This window comes from Chiroxiphia lanceolata, chromosome 4 (assembly GCF_009829145.1).
Source record: "Chiroxiphia lanceolata isolate bChiLan1 chromosome 4, bChiLan1.pri, whole genome shotgun sequence".
NCBI lineage: Eukaryota > Metazoa > Chordata > Aves > Passeriformes > Pipridae > Chiroxiphia > Chiroxiphia lanceolata.
In genome coordinates this window covers 27,664,478-27,678,597 of record NC_045640.1, presented here as the reverse complement: position 1 = coordinate 27,678,597, position 14,120 = coordinate 27,664,478, and the positions used below count along the sequence as shown (strand labels likewise).

General features: G+C 36.1%; 1 protein-coding gene across 12 annotated transcripts in view; it reads left to right on the top strand.

The window, feature by feature from the left end:
* FRYL (FRY like transcription coactivator) overlaps positions 1 to 14,120 on the top strand; it is a 163,088-nt gene that overhangs the window by 22,730 nt on the left and 126,238 nt on the right. For 11 of the 12 annotated variants that reach the window (XR_004356953.1, XM_032687086.1, XM_032687087.1 and 8 more), the window contains exon 1: positions 3,410 to 3,666. The exons of the other annotated variant lie outside the window; for it this stretch is intronic. Coding sequence is in view for 10 of the 11 variants with exons in the window: in XM_032687086.1 (XP_032542977.1) it covers positions 3,489 to 3,666 (178 nt within the window). In the remaining variant the exon portion in view is untranslated. Of the gene's footprint in view, positions 1 to 3,409; positions 3,667 to 14,120 lie in introns of those variants that run through there. 12 annotated transcript variants of the gene reach the window in all.

Below are 14,120 nucleotides of genomic sequence, written 5' to 3'. Positions count from 1 at the left end.
CTGGCGGCGTGGGGTAGAAACAACCTGTTACAAAACTGCAGGTTTCTAGTGCACGCTTGGTCGGGAAGAGGCTTGTCAAAGGATGCATTGTTTATGGTAGGCTATAGGGCATCTAGGCTGTCTTCTAAAATTGTACTTCCCAGTATGTTGTCAGGTTTGTAATTATGTTTTAGTATTGTTATTGCTAATTTTGCGAATTCTGAGAATTCTCTAGACGTGAATTTCAAGTGACTTGAAAGTAGCTCCCTCTCACGTGGATCTTTCTTTCATTGATTGTCTTCTGTTTTTTAAGTGTTTCTCATTCTTGGGATGTTCCTTCATCAGCAGGTTCACTTGCTTCAGTGGAATTCCCATGTAGGTGCTCTTCCTAAGCACCCCTGTCAAACACCTTGGCTGTTTGTGTCCTGAAAGACCTAACCCAAAGAGACAGTGCTCTGGAAAGTGCTGTTACCCTGTGATCACTCCCTGGGTCTCCCATTGTGGTATTTCTGCATGTTTCATGATCTGTTTGTAATCCCTTTTGATGCGAAGTGCTGCTAATGTGGATTCCTGTTAGTGAGAGATGTGGAACTCAGACATTATGTTGCACAGCAAGTGGTATAAACATCAAGAACTGTGTGGAGGGAAGCCTGAATGACCTCAGCAGGCACTTCAGTGCAAAATCAGTCAACCTTTGAGTGTAACAAAGTGAAATACACATAGAAAGACATCAAAGGACTTACTGTAATGCAAATAATAATTCTATATAAGAGCAAGTCTCCTATTTTTTTGTATTTAGAGGTTCCAGAATAACTGTTAACATTTTTCAAATAAGTCTTTTTGTAGCCTGTTCTATTTAGTTTAAAGATTACTTTAGATATAACAATTGTAAGACTTGTCATGTTTTCTCCTGACAAATTATCTGTAAAACTTGCTCAGATTATATAAAAACCACAATTGTACATTGAATTATGTAAAAGATGCTAAGAGCATGTGTGAAGGAGGAGTGTATGTGAAATGACATAGGCAAAAACATAAACCTTGTATCTTGGCTCCATTTTTTACAAAATGCTGTTTTCATAGAATCTAATGAAGCATGGAAGTCCTGGAGTTGGCCCCCATCCATCCATATACAAATGTGTGTATATATATATATATGCCCAACTGTCTTCTTTAGAAAACTTCTTGATGTCCTTCTCTTAAGAGTCAAACAAAAGCCATCCTGAAGGAAAAATCAGTCAAAAACTTTGTGATACATCTGTGTTTTATAAGCTTTATTGGTTTATCAAGTTTAATCTTGAAATATAATCGTGTATATGGAGAGTGGTTTTTATTCCTTGCTTGTGGTTTTTTTTGGTATATCCTATGACTTGAAAGGCTGTTAAGTTTTCTCATTTAAAAAAGTATAGTTTAAACCCTTAATTTTTTTTAATTTCCTGGCTAATTCACATATGCTACATGTTGTGTAAAAACTCACACCTTATGCATTTAATGCAAGTGATACATGAGGTACTTGCACTTCACCTGTCAACTCCACCCTGTGTCCACATGCGTAATAAAACCTTCATAGTGTGGTTAAGAGCACTTTGATATCTAGTTTGAACCTTTCAGAGTGTGTTTGTTAGGTACAAAGCAAAATATCTTATTACCCCATCTTTGCAAACCATAGTTTGGCAGGGGGATGGCTGGATCATTCTCATTCTCACAGAAGCATCTGAATTTCTCTCTTATTCCCAAATACTAGAAACTGCAAAGTAGGTTTGTGGCAAGATTTCAAGGGCAAAAAAAGAAATTCTATTGAAAAAATAATGCTATTATGAATAAATGATTGCTTGAGCTTTTAATAACTTAAGATCTTCTATAATCACAAATTGTCTTTGTGATATCTTTATTGTTCTGAAAATTCATAAAGCACTTTTCTTCTGTGTTACTCTTTTTGTATTAGTGGGAAAAATACTGTGAATGAAATCATTATAGGGAGAATTTTCTGCTTGATCTCTCTGTAGGAAGTAATATTCTAACAGTGTGTCTTTTATGATAAGGTCAGAATTCTGTATTAATCTACAGTGAAAAAATTGTGTAGACATTTATTCATTTACAAGTGGACTATGGACTGACCTGAACATTGGGGGATATTAATGCAGTTTTGAATAGAAAAACTATCCTATTTTATCGGTCTGTGTAGAACTTGAAAAATGTGTTAGGTGGCAACTTAAACGAACTTCTTCAAGTTGTGGCATTCTGAACCACAGACATGACAGAGTAAGACTGATAACTTAATGCAGTTGAGTATCCCGTTGTGAGCACTGAACTACTGAAACTCTGAGATCTGAAACAGGTTATTCTGGTTTTTTCCTTTTTAAGACCTAGACAACAGTAATGAATTTCAGATTAAATACCTTCTTTTAAGGACTGTATATAGTATGTATGCTTCATGTGTAGCTTGGATAATTATGTTGAATGCTTTCAGCAATGCCTTGGACACCGAGCTGCTTTCATAAAAATAACAGATGCATGTAGGCTGCCACTGACCTGTTGAGTATTGGTGGATTTCCTCTAAGTCTACCATCTTTGGTGGTAAATGAGGTGGGAATTCTGTCTGTATTCTGGTATTCTGTCTGTGAATCTCCACTCCAACTCTTGTAAATAAAAGAATACTTAAATTGAAAAATGATACATATTCTATTCCCAATTGTAGAAAGCCTTAAGGAATACTCCTCTGTGCTAATATATCCCTTTTTTTCCCTTTGTGAACTCTCTGCTCTATATGCAAGGCATCTTTTTTAATGTCTTCTTTAAGCTAAATTTAAAACAACGCTTAAACTTCCCTGAATAAAAAACTCAGCTAAACCAGGCACATAAGGAGAAGTAGCCCTAGGGATAAAGTGGATGTCTGGACAAAAATTGACAGATTATTTCTGTACTTTGGGTTTTCTGGAAGATGGTGTGAGTATTTTAAGTGGTAAAAATAGCATCAGTCTCTACAAAACAAAACTTCCTAGAAGACAGAATATCTTAGTAGTTAAAACTACATGAGAATACAAATGGTGATGTTAGACGCTTTGTTAAGCTGGCGTATAGACATTCTGAGTGATGATAAGTGTAATCTTTCAAATACAGATGAATACTGTACACTTCATGAAAATTAAGAGCTATTGAACTCTATCAGATAGGAATTTGAAAATGTGTTGTGAATTTTCTTAGTGCTTAAAATGTTGCGGTGCTAAATACAGTTTCTTCTAGGCATGCAGAGTTTAGCATACATTGGTTAATATATAGACTTGTTGTTGTTTGGTTTTCTTATCAGTCCACACAGTTAGACGTCTTTAAAATCTGCCTTGGAGCAGCTGGCTGCCAGCTGACGTGCTGGTGTTGGCACCACCCAGGTTTAACGTGACATCACTAGAAGTTCTACCTCTGTGCTCAAGGAAGTTGATGTGGGAGCCACGCTCTAATGTGGAGCTAAACTGCTGAATTTAGTACATGCTGAGAACACAGGGCATGTGAAAATGGAATTCCTGAAAAAAATTGTTCCAACTGTTGTTTCTGGTGATGTAGTTCCAAATGTTGGGAGTACTGCCCATGAAAGCTCTCCAAGGCTATTGAAGATGAGACGTGTCAGACTGTTTTCATTGGGGCAGACAATAGATGAAGATGAAGAGACACATGTTTTACATCCTCATTACAGTATGTATCCATGTCATCAACCTGGTAAAAACTGATCTCTAGTATTTTTCTTCAGATAATGATTATTTTGCTAAATTGACAAATTTGGTTAAAAAAAAAAAGTCTTTTTTATCAGAGTTACTTTGATAGTGGCATCTTTAGCTTTAGAACTGTTTTATTGTTGTCACACTGTAATTTCTTAGCGACTTATTTGGAAGTAATTTTACAAGATTTCTAATGTTCTCCATGTCTTTGCATTCCTGTGTGACTTTTTCCTCTTTTTGGGATAAGAATTTCTGTTAAAGTTTTTAAACTATAATGTAGCTAAGATTAGGCACTAAGAGTTGTCTAGACAGAAGAGTGCTACACAGAGATCTGTGACTGCAGTGCAGGGTGTGAGTTTTGTGTCACCTTTTCTCTCTCTGTTTTTCAAATCCACTAAGTTTTCAAAGGCTTTCCTTTTAACAGTTTTTTCATCTCAAAACTGTTTACATTCTCCTTTTTTAGTGTTTTGAGGATTGCACATTTTAAATAAACATATAAATAAGTCAAGGTTAAATATGGACATTGTATAGAGAATTTTTTACTTAAGAACATGAGTAAGCTTGTTTGTATGAAGATTTCTTTTATTTTTAATTTTTTTTAATACCTGTTAATGTCTAAATATTACGGTGTATTGTGCTAATAAAAAGAATTAGTTTATATTCCTTTTTCGAATAGTACAGCTGGGTGGCAATGGAAAAATTCAATTTTACTTTTTTTTCTTTTTGTCTTCAGCTAAAATACTACAGTCTTGAGCCTTTATATCTTGGATCCTGAAGGCTGTCGCAGTTTTCACTATTTGCTGTGTGGTTTTCAGGAATTAGTATGGCTTTTAAATTTTTTTCCCCTTATGTGTCTACCTGCAAAGGTGGGAGATGGTGGCATTCATCCATCTTACTGGGTGGTGAACTTACAGCCTTAACTATGAAATGAAGCTTGTAGTGGTGGTGGGAGAAAGGGGTTTCCTTGGAAAGACTTCTCTTAGCCTTTCTGATTGTATTATAAACTACTTTTTTTCAGTGTGTCAGGTTGAGTAGCATGAGCAAATGGGGAAAGCAGTGACAGTTCTGTTCTGTTAAACAAGTTGTTCCTGTACAGAACTAATTAGAGCAAGTTAATGTTGTAATGGTGTAGGCTACTGAAGGCTGCTTACAGAGTAAGGTCTGTTAAGGCTGTTACTGCCTTATGTGCTTGAAAACTCTGATCAGAAGCTCATGGTGTTTGATGGTGAACGTCTTTTAGCCTCATATCACTGTGATGTGCACAACTTAAATGTCTCCATAGGTGTATCTCATCAATTCTCCTTTTATGCTCTATTCTGGTTTCTTTACCACTCTCAATTCTAAATAATTTTTTTCAAATGTTATAATTTCAGAACAAATGGAATTGTCTTTGTGCTAGGTTAAAAGAAAATAGAATACACCAGTTCTGCTGTTGAAGATGAGTTTTCCTCTCTTGGTTATTAAATATGTGTCAAATGGTGATTATTAGGAGTGATTTTGTGGAAATCAGCAGTGCCTGACTAGTGTCACTTAATATTGTGATGTCATCATTTGCGAAATGCAGACTTATAGTCTCTTCTGGGATCATGCTTTTACAATAGCAGATAGTAGCTGAATCCTCTTTAAATTATCTGCTTATTTCTATTTTTGTATCGTGGTAATGGAATGAACTGCTCTGCTGGAATAGAGCAAAAGAACTACTGTGTTTACCAGCTGGGTATGCTGCAGAAGGCAGGTGCCGACCAAACAGGTAATAAAACAATAGAATTATTTGAAAAAAAAATTGTAACGTTTACTTGCTTAATGTCAGCAGATGTGGTATTAATGAACCACAGAATTTAACATAATGAAGCTGTTGAGGAACTCAGTAAGGTGGTATGTCCTGTAAATATGTTTGAATTTGAAAGTAGGCGGAGTTTAGTTTTTTCTTTTCTATTCCTTACTGATACTTTTTAGGAATATTTTTGCTTTAGTGAAAATTTAGGTGAAATACTGAGTCTGACAACTATTTTTAAGTACAAAAGTATTATAGAAGGTCTCAAACTAACCAACCAATCAAAAAAACTATTCCTGGCATCAAAAGCATAAAAGTATTATTTTTATAGCACCATCTAGTTGGGTTTGACTATATCTGGCCTAAAAATTTTGTGTGGAATTCAAGTGATGAGGGATTTGTGTTTTGTTTGGTTGGTTTGTTGTTTTTTTTGGTTATTAAAGTATTTATTGTATCACCTTTCAAAATGTTAACTCGATTAGTATATATACTTTCTTTTAGAGCTGAAAATAGGACCTTGGAAATATATACTCTCTAATGTGCCTTTTTAAAATATGTAGTTTCTGTCAGAATGGTTTCCAGTGTATTTTAGAAATCTTTTGTAACTGTCTTTTTAGATGTATAAGGTTGTTAGAACTGTAGAAGAAAGGCACAACTCGTTGTAGTATTTGCATGTTGATTGTATGCATCACAATGCTTAATAGATGTTGGTAAAAGAACAGTCAGTTTTTTAAAATTTGCTGTAGCATTTAAGAGTTGTCAGGTTTTCAGTTTTAAAAATTTCTATCTCAATAAAGCTATAATTCAAATAAAACATAGAAAACTGAGCTTGGAAGATTCAGGTTGTAGCATTAAAGAAAGGGAACACCATGGCTGCCCTGTGTGAACTCGCAAATGGCAGCTGTGCCTGTGGTGTGTGAAATGTGCCCTTCTGTTGCATTCTGTGCTTTTGGTTGTGTTGTAAGGTAGGGTAGCTAATAATGTGGAACTGTCTTAGTGGCCGACTGTGTAGGTCAAATCTGCAAGAACTGCACAAGAGATGTTAATTTTATCAGTGACGTGAGTATTCTCATTGCTCATAGTGTCCACGTTATTTCTGTGTATGGGAAATGCTCTTCCCTTCAAGTGCTCCTGCTAGGAGAGCAAAACTAAGCCAACAGGAATGTGTTCTTTGGTGGTAAGGAAATGAATAATGGAGCTGTAACTGCCTCAGGGTTATTAGCAGGGGCTGGATGTGTATTTTAGTGCCTGTGAGCACTTGCCCCTGTAATACCAGCAGCTCTGCAGGGCATTTTCAGCTCTGAGTTGCATCTCTGATGAGCCTTGTACAGGAAAGGCTGACCGTGACCCCAGTGCCTGTGTGGAACAGAAGTCAGTTTCTGTACCCAAGTTCAGAGTTTCAGTTAGAGAAGGCTGGGGGGGTTGGTGGACAACTGAGTACCATGGCTTTCCCCCCGTCCGACACAAGCTGCTCGCTTGTATTCAGAGACTGCTCCATAATACTGTTTGGGATCCAGAATACTATTTACATAAAAATCTCTAACCCTCTCTCCTTGTTTTCTTATCACTGGAGATAGCATTGTTTTACTTGAGTAATACCCCAGGAAATTTTTCTGTGTATATTTTCCACAAGAAGTAATAAGTGAACCTTTCCTAAGGGCCTTTAGAACCTGCTCTTGAAGCTCTTTGAAACAGAAGGTAGGGAAAGGAGATTTTGGTTTGATTTGAGTGCATTTTTACAAGCTGATCAGGCTGATCTAACAGTTTGCTGTCAGTGAAAAGGGCAATCTCACTCCCAGCTGTGCAGCCCTTCCCCATCTCCTGTTGGGTGCTGGTGTGGCTTTTCCCTGAGCTGATTAATTTCACAATGCCAGCAGAAAATGTTCTAATATTTTTGGGGCAGTTTTTTTGGATAAATTGACAAGGGGAATTAACTCACTGAGAGGGCCTTTTGGGTCACTAGTGGGGGCAGCATTAGATGTCTTACCATCACCAAAAGTAGCAGTCACCTTCTGGATACCCTCTGTTTTAATTGATTTGTGGAAAACAAACTGTTTAATATTTTAGATAAATGGAAACACAAGCATGTCTCCTGAGTTTTATTTTAAGTGCAGTGATGATATGTTTTATTATTACTGCTTATAAGCAGATACAATGACTACTGGGTAAATGTTTTTTAAGTAAGGCATTAGCTTCAGATAGAGTCAATAAAGAACTGAAATAAGGTCCAGCAAATCTTTTTAAAAGTAAGCCCAAGTGCAAAGAGAGTATGCTTCTGACTTCTTTATTTTACCTTAATATGGAAAATTGACTATAGTTATATTTAACCGTTTTTAAAAATGTTATGGCATGGCTTAGTTTTAGGAGACATCTCAAATATTATTTTTGACCTTATTTTTTGAGATCTTTTTTAAAAATTGTGTTGTGTACTTGACTGTATGCCTAGTATGCTTTTGCTGTAGCTGTCTTAGGGTTTCATCAGAAGAATAAACATGCAGAAACTTACAACAGATACACTTTGGTCGATTTGTGAAGTAATTGTAACTTAGTGCTTCTTTCAAGGTGAGTATCAATACAAATGAAAGGTGGATCTAAAATTGCCTTTTCTTCACACTTAACAGGTACTCATGTGGAGTATATGTATATAAGGAGGTAGTTCACTTGTTTTCCTCTGGGGAAGAGAGTTTACATTTTTTTCTTTATTGCTATTATTCACTTAATAGATTATTTTTGTATCACATTTGCAGGGTCTCGTATGCATCTGCTGGCACTTTAAAGGTTTTCTCAGGCATTAGTATATTAGTGTAAGGTGTCATATGACAGCTGAATCAATGTAATGGCTCAGTGCTGTCAACAAGAGATTGAACCTGTCCATCTGTATAGTTGTCTTGTATATTCATTTTTAGTGTTCCTGTTGCATATCTATCTTTGGTGAGACCATTTATCTGGCTAAACCAATAGGAAACACCCCTTTCCTTCCAGTACCAACGGATAGGCAGCAAACTGGAACACTGTGAGAAGGAACCAACAGCAAATTTAGGAAGTGAATGTTAGTAACCCTGCTGTTTGGACTTCGTTTTTCTGTTCTTTTTGACTTTCTATCTTGCAGATTGTGAACTGAAGAGTAAGAAGTAATGAGAACTCCAGTTTATTAAGGGAAAAAACAATTAAAGATGAAATTGAACAATATTTAGCTGCAAATATTCTTTGAAACATTGGGCTAATTCTTTGAAACAGTGCAGATAAAACTTAGTGAGGAATCGTAAATATCTTTTGACCTTTCCAATCCACAGTTACTTTAAGGTAGTTGTGAGAGGGACAAAAAAAGCTTTTAACTTGGAAGGAGAGGGGGAGAGACATGATACACGTGGGGGATGAAAGAAAATTTAACAGACAGAAAACCAAGCAAGTCTTGAGAAGATTATGTAAAAACTGATAAAGGAGAGTAGTGAAGTGCTAAAGTCAACAAGATGTGGAGAAACTTGTGAAAATAATGATATCTGCTACTGTAAAACTATTCTTTCTGTGATATACTGGTAATACAAGGACATAAAAATATTCTTTTAAATTCTTTGTGTCTAAATTGTCCACAGGCCTTGAAAGGGACATTTTGAGAGGGAAAGAAGAATTTAGCATGTTGTTCCTTTTTGATTTATACTGTAAATATCTTGCATGCAGAACAGATTTTAAAACTTACTCTATTTTCGATAACGTCTGTTAGTGATGCCAGGATAGAGTATATAAGATGCTGAACAGCATGTAAAAAAAAAATACCAGCTTATTTTGAAGGAGCTATTTTGAAATAAAAAACTGTTATCCTTTAAAACACATCGAAGTCTATCACTGGGCTAAAAAATCCAAAATAATATCACCCCTGATGTTCAAGAAAGCATTTGTAAGGTCACTATAGTATTTACTAGCAGGATTAAGTCAGCAGTTGCATATGAAGATTCTACACTAGTGATATCAGCAATTCAGATTTAAGTTACAGAAGGATTGTAATTGGAACATTTTGTTAAGCAGTTTTTCCCTTGTCAGTCGAAAAGGGAAGAACTCTGTGTTTCAAATGGATAAGTTTTAGTTTGTAGGTGATATGACTAGTCTTAATCTCCTTTAGGTTTTTTTTTCTGTTTCTAATGAAAATGTGACTAGTAAATGGAAGAGTCAGATACAACATTTTTCAGTAATTTATTATATTTTTGATGACTCTTGGTAGTTTCTGTTGGCTGCATTTGTTAACTGTTTTATGTCTTGGTTTGCAAACTGTGTTTCTAGTTGTTTTTTTTCTAAGCTCTTCAACAACAGAATGATTCTTCCCCTGTGAGTGCTAACTTTATATGGGTTCCTTATAAGAAGTATTATGTGGATCCAAACTGAGGGAAAAGTAATTTCAACTACTTCTTAATCAAGGGCACTTTTGGAAAGTGTTTCCACTTTCGGTAAATGTCATTCTTTGTGTCTCGAACTTATCACTGAATAGCCTTTAGTTGCTCTTTAAATAAGAAAATGTCATGAGTGTTGTCTTCATTTGGGAATATGTTCTCTCAGTTAGTAAATGCTATTGAAGAATACCTGTGGTTTGTTAAGTGCTGTTAGTGGTGGTTGTTTTACTTGACATGCATCTTCTTGCTCTCCAGCCAAATTCTGAAAGGTCCCTTCAAGCACAAACCCACCCATCCAGGAGGGTTCTTGGCTCAGGCTTGAAGGTTCTTGATGTTTGTATTTATTTATAAAAGAAGGATTTTGTTATGAAAAATCCAAATACACTACTGACTTGAAGGGATAGGTAAAACTTTCAGAAAGCCATATCACTTTAGCAGTGGCACCTTCTGATTCAGTTTCTTTCTGCAGCAGTTTTTCATGAGATGCTCTGGATGTTCATGACTTGGTATATCCTCACTTTATAAGGGGTGCTGCACAGCTCATATGGAGATACTACATAAGTAATAATAATTCTTCAGCGCATTAGTACCGATGAGTTCTGTAGTGACAAGCATGTGTGGTGGGCCCTGATTGCTTGGGAGACTTTCAGTCCTCATTGATAAGACCAGTATGGCAAATATAAACTTCAGATACTCTAACATCAGGATACTGTTGCACAGTCATATTAGACACTGACTCAAAACTGTCTGGTGTCTCTTGGCATCTCTTAAAAATCCAGTGAGAGCCTTGTCTCAGTTACTTCTTTGAGATGATGACTGGCCGAAGGAAGGATGTTTTTTAGTTTCAAAATATTTTCTAACTTGAAACATGAAACCTAGGAAATAATACATATAAAAGCAGCTCATAACTTGTATAAAAATATTGTATTTATCTAGTATGTTGTTTTCAGTTAATTAGAGTTAGTTTAAAAGTGTTTTTTCTTTATCGGTTGGAATTTCCATAAACTCCTGTTTCGTGGAAGGAGCTGCGTAGAACAGAATAGCTTAATTTGCCCAGATATTGATGAAGTTATACCATACACATTTATAGGGGCATTGTATGTTTGGACAATTGACATGTTCATGTCACTTAGCAAAATGAACCGTATCCATCTTCTGTATCGATAGATAATATGACTGACAAATAAAGAACCAGTTGCTGAATGGAAAAAGCCAAAGCATGTTCTTCACGTTATGTGAACATGTTTTTACCACCTGATTTCAGTTCTTCATTTTTCATTAACTCGTAGGGATTGTGTTGGTGTGATACTGTCCCTTTCCATTTGATCTGCTCTGCCAGATGGGGGTGCATGGATGGAGAGCTGCCTGCTGTGTGTCAGGGGGAGTGCTGTGCTTGGTAGCTGCTGCCCCGTGTGCATCTGCTGGCAGAGGCTGTTTTGTAGTCCACCAGCCAAGGCACTTTAAGGAACTGTGTGTTGTGAACTCTTTGCACAACTTTCACACAAATGCAACCTTGTTTTAAACTTGTAGTGTGTGTTAGGTGTTTGCTATCTTAACTGTTGCATTTAGCTGCCCTTGGGTTTGTTACTACTTCTGGTTCTCTCCTTTCTGATTTTTTTTATTTCTTTTCTTGCATTTCTTCAGTGTAACAGCACACTTGCTCAAGATAAAGGTTCAGAAATGATACTCATAAATTCTGTTATTTCTGACTTGCAAAGCAATGTGTATTTTACCTTTTAATTACCTTTTTTAATCTTAAAAGTATCTCTATTTTGTATGTGTGCTTCAGGTTCCTACAAGGGTATCTGTTGTTTCGCAGGGACGCGAAAGCTGTAAAATTCAGCATTAAAAGCACTTAATTGTTTAAATCCTGGTAACTAAAGCATTAAAAAATGCACTGTAAGTATTTACTGGCTCCAGAATGAAGAAATATGCCAGTTTAATTCAACTGTGAAGAATGCCATATTAATGTAATTCTATTTATTTCTGATATTGAGTGGAGGAGCTCCACATACTCCTGCCCTGTGTAACTGAAACATTGGGAAAAGCAATTGCAGGAGCTGAAACCTCAAGAGAAAATTGCCTGTCCATGCCTTGCAGAGTTTACCCCTATAGGTGATTTTCTTTAACATTTTTTCTTTAAAGTTTTCCCGGATGAATCCTAAACTTTCAGTGGTGTTTTTCTCTGATGCTTTCGATAAGGATAGAGTAACTGATCCTCGCATAATACAAATATGATGTTTCCCGTAAAAGTGGCACAGACATTCAGCAGCTTGGGAGGAGCAACAAAAATAGAAACATAACTGATTTGTAGCAGTTGTCTTAAGGCCTTGTAGGGTAACAGAGTTAAGCCTTTCCTTACTCTATCCATTTAAACGCCCAGCAACTAAGCAGGGATTTTCTGTGTAGCTCCGTAACTATTTCCAGGTTCTATTTAAAAGGTTGGTGAAAACCCAAGAGCTGGTTCCCCAAACCTAGTGTGTTGGTATGTTAATGCTGAAGCACAGTGAGGAGGCTGATACAGTTATTTTAGGTCGTCCAACATAACTAATCAGGCTTTATATGTTTAAGGTTTTTGTGCAGTCATTGAAGATTGAAATCGAGCACCTTAGAGGGAGTAAATCACTGTCTTTTCTAGAATTTTAATTACAGGGATGCCTGTGAAAATTGAGAAACTTGGATTTGTAAGGCTTTTGAGATGTGGTAAGAGCTTTAGGTTTGTGTATTGCTTTACCTGTCTCATTTCCCCTTGGAGGGAGATTAGTTAAATATCAGAACTGCCTGTTGCGGTGTTTGAGATGTTTCACCTTTTTATTACTTATTTGTTTCCTTGTAATCTTATGATGTTTGCTGATCTGGAAAGCTAGATTTTCAGGAAGAGCCACATACCTGTTTAGTCTAAATCCTTGCAAAGGTGGTAAGATCTTTGTTAAACTACCTTGAAAACTGTTTAATTGTTCAGGATTTAATTATTCTTTCCTGGAAATTGTGGGGAATTCTTTTTCTTTTTTTTTTTTCTTTTGAGACAGGCTTACTCTTCAATAAATACAGTATTAACATACTGAAAAGGTAAATATTAACTATATCCTCTTTGATCTTCCTGAAAGACTGCAAGAAATGTGTGCATCTTCAATGTTCTTCCAAAATGAGCTGGAATTTACTTTAAGTGGGAAATATTTGTAGTTCTTTCCCTGAATGCATTTTCTGTCAGTCTATATCATCCTGAAGATGAATGTAGTAGAACTGAAAATTGCAAAGAAACTTTTGGAAGCAACAGTGACTGCATGTTTTTTATGTAACTTAAAAGAATGCCTTTAGCTGTGGTTTTAAAATTGAGTGTTTATGCTGGAATGATTAATGTAGATTATTTTGTAGAGGGATGAATAAACAAATCATACTCTGTTATTTCGGCCATCTCGGTAGAAAAGAGCAAGAGCTGCTTTGGGGGTTTGAGGGAGGAAGGTTGTATGATATGCATATACTCCTAGAGAAACAAAACTATTGTAATACTGGGGAATAATACTTCAAATGAGGTGTAGGGGGTGGGGAAGGAAATGAAGCTAGAAATCTGTAATGTTCCCTGTGAAACATATATATATGACTTATATTGTTTCTCTGTCATTTAAAAGCAAACTTTAAAAAGTTAAATATTGCTCTAAAGATAACATATACAGCAATATCTTCAGTCCTGAAACAACCCCTTTCCCGCACACACCTTTTCAGCCTGAAGAGGTGAAGCTAAAAGAACACGGTGAACCATAAGTTGTTTTGGTCTTGCATACCAGTGTTTGCCACAGGCCAAAGCTGCAGCAGTTAGTATGCATGTGGCACTTACTTTATGTAGATTTTTCAAAACAGTTGCCTACAATGTCTCTGGGCAACTCCAAGAAAATGGCATGATGCTGTTTGAATTAAAGGAGAGCTTGTACAAACAACCTTTGCATACACATTTGTAGTAAATGTATTGATCTACTGTGTATAGTTTTCCTTTTAGAAATATTTTTATTAAAGACCTAATTCTGCAAATAAAGATGAGTTCTGTTATCTGTGCTATCTACACTATGATAGTTTCAGATCTCTTATATTGCTTGGGTCCTCTAGCTACTTAAAACACTCAGGGCAAATCTTGCCTGTCGTGTGACTGGGCTTACTATACATGTGCTGAAGGTATTTACAAGGTATGTGTTGAAGTGCCAAATAGACTTTGCTTGTACAGGTCAAGTATGCTATGGATGAATGGTACTGTGAATGGACAGTCTAATACTTCCTGGAGCA